The sequence below is a fragment of the Schistocerca nitens genome, chromosome 4, assembly GCF_023898315.1.
Source record: "Schistocerca nitens isolate TAMUIC-IGC-003100 chromosome 4, iqSchNite1.1, whole genome shotgun sequence".
In the NCBI taxonomy this organism is placed as follows: Eukaryota; Metazoa; Arthropoda; class Insecta; order Orthoptera; family Acrididae; genus Schistocerca; species Schistocerca nitens.
Genome location: NC_064617.1, coordinates 720,713,192 through 720,719,191, shown reverse-complemented (window position 1 = coordinate 720,719,191; position 6,000 = coordinate 720,713,192). Strand labels below are relative to the sequence as shown.

The 6,000-nt window shown below is 35.6% G+C and overlaps 1 protein-coding gene across 1 annotated transcript in view; it reads right to left on the bottom strand.

The window, feature by feature from the left end:
* Positions 1-1,608: 1,608 nt before the first annotated feature.
* LOC126252842 (polyglutamine-binding protein 1) overlaps positions 1,609-6,000 on the bottom strand; it is an 89,695-nt gene continuing 85,303 nt past the window's right edge. Inside the window, exons 6-7 of the mRNA XM_049953790.1 lie at positions 2,102-2,247; positions 1,609-1,908 (exon numbers count right to left, since the gene is read on the bottom strand). Coding sequence (XP_049809747.1) covers positions 1,722-1,908; positions 2,102-2,247 — 333 coding nt within the window. The 3' untranslated portion in view covers positions 1,609-1,721. The remainder of the gene's footprint in view (positions 1,909-2,101; positions 2,248-6,000) is intronic.

Here is a 6,000-nt window from a genome sequence, read left to right as displayed (position 1 = left end):
GAGCACTTTCAATGTAAAGATGACACAAAATTCTCATAGCAAGATGATTTCGGCTTAAAGGTATGAATTACAGACCTCATAGTTCAAATTCAATACATATTCTCAATTTCATTAAAATTTATACATTTGGAAATACTTTTGTGTTTTATTATATAATAGAAACTGCTGAGAGGACTACAAAATGTGGCATATTTACTTTAACTGCTTTAATAAAAGAAACATTTGTCCTAGATCAAGCAGATGGACAATGAATGATACTGTTGGTAAGTTCTTAAAGAAACTGCCTTATTTCTAGTAAGTTGATACTGCTTAATTTTATTATAGTAAACCTATTTCTGTATGTTTATTTTAACCCTGACCTCACTACAGCATTGAGTGCAACTATTGTCAGTTAAATAAATGTGCTTAAAAGTTCTTAATTTTTATTTTGTAAATTCAGTACAAAACACAGTTGCCATGATGTTACCAGCAGACTGTGTTCTTTTGAATTTTTGTGCCTTGGGTGAATCACAATGCCGCCTCTCAGGTGATTGTTGTTTGGTGTAAAGTGTGAAGTGGAAAGCCCAGGTTTCATCATTGCTGACTACTGCATCCAAAAGGTTTTCCTTTTCATCTGCATAGTGTTGAAGAAACTAGCATGAAATTTCAAGTTGCTATTTGTGATGATCTGTCAGCATTCTTGGGACCCATTTTGCACACACCTTCTGAAATTTCAGCACTTCAGTCAAAGTCCGGTGAATGGTGCTTCCAGAAACCTCAGGAACAACATTGCAGAGCTCACTGAGAGTGATCCACTGATCGGCAGCTGAGGTTGTCAGTTAGTCATCATTTATTCCAGGGAAAAGCTGCACGGTCATTAACAGTAACTGTTCTTTCGAGAACAAGTTATTGTCTTCGTATATGATCCACTGATCTTGAAGCATGATTTGTTCAACCTTTGCAATTGTTTCTTCAAGAATTGCTGGTCTACCAATTCTTTCCTCGTCATGTGTTTCAGTACAACCACCTGCAAACCCTCAACACCACTTGTGGATATTTTTGACTTCCATACACGACTCACCAGACACTTCCATTGATTGTCGATTTGCTAACATTTGAATTAAAAAACTGAATAACTGTGTGAGCTTCAGACCTGGAAGAAGAGGCTAATGGGAGCTCCATTACAATTAGCCGGCCAGAGTGGCCGAGCAGTTCTAGGCGCTACAGTCTGGAACTGCGCGACCGCTATGGTCGCAGGTTCGAATCCTGCCATGAGCATGGATGTGTGTGATGTCCTTAGGTTAGTTAGGTTTAAGTAGTTCTAAGTCCTAGGGGACTGATGACCTCAGAAGTTAAGTCCCATAGTGCTCAGAGCCATTTGAACCATCCATTACTATTGGCTCCCAAGCCAAGACTGAAAGCTCCAGTGGATGTGTGGTGGTTTCTGTTGAGAGTGGAGGGGGAAAAAGAACAGTGTGGCCAACAGCCATCCAAACAGTTTCCTAGTGGCCCCCAGCACTTTGGAGACCTTGCACCTCATAGGTGCAGTAAAAAAGAGCTGCTCATAAAAATAACTTTATGCGCAGAAAAACATTTGTCAGAGGCAGAAAAGAAAGGAAATACACAGCATTTTAGCACTAACAATCTGAATTTCTGTTGTATTTAAATAATATCAGAATATTTTACAATAAGAAAAAGTCTAAATTATATTATTACATTATGTCAATGCACAGATTATAATTTTACTTTGATGGTAATTCAGGTTGGGAGACAGTTCTTGATTTGTCTGTTGCCTTTGACATAGCATTAGCACGAAGCACTGACCCTGGACTAGGATAAGGCCTCATCTGATAAAGAGGCCCTGCAGCTGTTGTATCAGCACCAGTTTTTGCTTCATTCTTTTTCCACAAGCCAGTTGCCCATGTTCCTCTATTGAAATAATACAAAATATTTTTAAGTATCTATCCACAGACACAATTTAAAAGAATGATAGTTTTTCATACTGTAAGTTTTGATAATAGACACAATATTCATTAGCCAAAATGAAAACAAAAGGAAGATTAATTTAACAATAAAAAATTAATGTTCTGCAAAATTATAACAACAGAGTGTGCCTCATTACCTTGGTGTTTCTGAGTATGATGCAGGGTCCATTGGATCTAGGTCATTTGGTACTGCTTTCATACGACCGTGATTCCGATCCCTTCTGTCTTTCTTTCTATGCAGTTCTTCTTTATATGTCTCTGGCCTGTCCTCTTCATCACTCATCTTGAACACAACAGATATGGAATAAACAGTACTGTACAGATTCCAACTCCAAACACAACACAAACAGAAGACTCTGTGCTTATCATCATTTGACACATATACAAGACCTGATTCATAAACTGACATTACTATTCGCACGCACGCACACACGCGCGCGCACACACACACACACACACACACACACACACACACACACACACACACACAAAATTATTCATACAGCTTTGAGAACTGAAAATTTCTAGTTCACATTATAACATTATGGAAATGGTATCAGTAGATTCATTAAAGGTTTCTGGTTTATCTTTAGAAACTGTTCCCACAATATTTCGACAGATAACATATGTAGGCACCCTGTAAGTTCTATATACATGAAATATAATATGGACTGTAGACTTACAACCAAACCTGCAACCTCACAATTACCAAGAAAACATAAAACATGAAATAGGCAGAATTCATATTACAGGTAAACAAACCTCTGAGTGTTAGTGTCACAGAGACAGCCATGTTAATTTCAATAACAAACCAAAAGATAAAAGTTACAAACTGTGCAATAATGTTAAATTATTAATTAAATTATCTTAGGAACTTTATGTCTCATACGAAAACTGACAGGCAGAATCACTGAAATGCTTCCTAGATTTTACCAGTTCTACCACAAATAGAAAAAAAGCCAAATCTGAAATAAGAAAATTGCATCATAATTTTGATTCAAAAGCCTGGCTGATTCACTAAACTGTTCACACCAAAATTACTTTCATTATTTGGAAATCCTGATATGGAACATAAAACAGATGTAACCTATTTGTAGAAAAACTCAAAACAGCAAACCATTTTGTTACTACTGTGTGGCTACAGTTGTCTTGGACTGCAGTCATATGTGTGTGTGTGTGTGTGTGTGTGTGTGTGTGTGTGTGTGTGTGTGTGTTTGGCACATGAGGGTCCATGGTGTATTTTTGATGAAGGCCTTATGGGCGGAAAGTTTTATTTGGAACAGTCTTTTTTTTGTGCCTATCTGCAAATTAGCATCTCCTTTGTATGGTGAGTAGCAACTTTCCTTTTCATAATATTGTTAGAAACCACTTGTTTGACAGTCATGGAAAACATGCCCAAATCAAATTAAGAGTACCATTGTCAATGCAATATAAACATCATATTTCCATTAATAATTACCAAAAGTTACCGTGCAAATTATTCTCAACCTGTATGTTTCATATTTTTTCTAGTTTTTGTAATGATATTAACTTGTCTCATAAACAAAAACCAGAACAACTCCAGCCTGAACCTGGAGGTTTTACGAGGTCTTTGACTATCGATGCTGTAGACGCATTTGTCAGGGATGCTACAAAGTGCATGTGTGTTAAAGAGAAGTTCTATTAACTGTTGTCATCACTAATATGTGTGAATATTGTAATCAGTTGTGAAAATGTATCAGAATCTGGAATCAAACCATGTGGTGGAAAACGACAACATGGCCAAGATTATTTATTTAGAGGCAAACATTAACTTGTACCTACTAGCAGAAACATTTTTACAAGCTTGCACAAGAAGAAGATGAAACAGTTGTCTGGGAGGCTATTTTCAAAAGTTCAATATCAGAAAGCTAAGTACGATTAATTCAGCTATGCCTTCTTCACTTTGTCCAAATTTCTTCTATGGACCTTTCCCTATATGTGACTCTTGGTACTTATTTTGATTTTTAACATTTTTCCTCAGATTTACAGTTTTGCAGGTTGAAACTGGAAATTTCCATTAACCAATTTTCATTATATGTGAGATAGTTTGACTTTAATAGTGGTCACGGCCATACACAATTGTTTTGAGTCATCGCATTACTTATTAGTGACTACTTGGAATTGAATTAGGATTGAAAAAAACCTGAATATAAAGATTTTTTATTGTTCAAGGAATAATATTCAGTTAAAAAACCTTTGTAACAAAATTACTAGAGAAAAAATAAATTTTCATACAGTACATATCACTTAAACTACATATAATATCTGTATTGCTTTATCATTCGGGCTGCAATAAACTTTCATTTAAGCTAACACAGAAGGATATTCATTAATGTCATGCTGTTCTTAAATAAAAGCAATGAACAGGAAGATTTTCACATATATCACTAAACAAATTAAGAGTAATATCACAATTCTTTAATGCCCTCTGTGATAAGAGAATAAAAATTACCACATGATGTATCATGCACCAAGTATGTGCGGGAGGGCCTCTGACAGCAGCGTTTGGAAATCATAGGTGCAATATCAGGACAATGAATGTTTATGTCAGGCCTGGAAGTACAACCAGATAGCCTGACGATTGAAGTGACTGTTCGCAAAATGCAGGACACTCAGATTTGAGTCCCGACCTGGTATGATTTATTAATGATCACGACATATTCATTACTTTCTTATGTAATTGTGTTCTGTTTTTCTATTCTCCTGAGAAGTGACATTATTTGCACTTACATTTTTATCCTTTATGATGTAATAATCAATATCTGTAAGAATAGTGATGTTTTAAAACCCTTTTTTAGAGTGTCCAAATCATAATAATTTATTTGTGGAGTTCTTTAGCATATTACGCCCATTTTCTTGACTGATTATACACATATCTTAACCACAAAAATTTAGTTTACTACTGCTCCATATATTTTGCCACTGTTTCCACGATCGCATCAGCCTCTTTTTTGAAAATGTTTTAAACTTTTGGTACATATACTTTGCGTTCATTTACTTAAAACAGTTTCATCTTCTTCTTTCATGTCTGCCGTATTACAGTAGCCTGTTTCTGCTGGAGACAAAACTTGAATGTATGACAAATGAGTACTTCTAACACTGAGTACAAGACATTTCGTTAGAGTTACAGTTTCTATCCAGCGAAGCATGTTAGTATCACACAGTTGACAATGTGTGATGGCTGATTTGTCTTTCATATTATTAGACAATACAGTCTAGAGTTGCAACAATGGAAAAATATTTTGAAACTGTTGTTAGAAACATGTGACACCAAAAGTGAAGGACATTCATTTCTTGCTACTACAATTCTGCTGTCTATATTCATTTCGACTGAGAAAGATCAACAATTTTTATGAGTTCATTCAATGTGAATTTTGTGAATGTGTGTCATTAGCCAGATCAAAATACTGAAAACTGCAACTAGTTAAAACTACAAATTATCAACGTTTCTGCAAGAAATAGCTCTTCCGTCATCTGTTGTCCTTGGAAAGCTCATTGTATCCTTACTTGTCACTGTTCTATGCTACATTAGGTCAGTTCACAAAAACCTATACGATATGATAAATCCTTGAGGGAACGTGCCTCAAATAACTATAACTGTCCAAGTTTCAAAATTGGCATTCATTTTGTTATTGTCCTTCCTTTCTTGAAGCATGACACAGAGAGAAAGTCAGCATAATACCAGTTATATTGAAATTACTGAAAAATGAAGGACAATGTGAGAGAAAAGGGGGCGGATGGAAGGAGAGAGGGGGAGCTAAATAAGCAATAAGCGTAACAAAACATTTGAACAAAAGAACTTTGTGTGAACAACAAAACTACAACAAGGAGGAAATAATTCACAACTAAGCAACTGAAAGCAGAGAACCCTTGGATACTAATGAGAACTCTCAAGTTTGACGGTGTGCCCAGACTAAGAAACAAATACTATAACCACTGATGCATCACTTTGATTTTTCTGTAGTGATGATTACAATATCAAATTTTTCCAATACAGAATCTCACAAAATAGTAT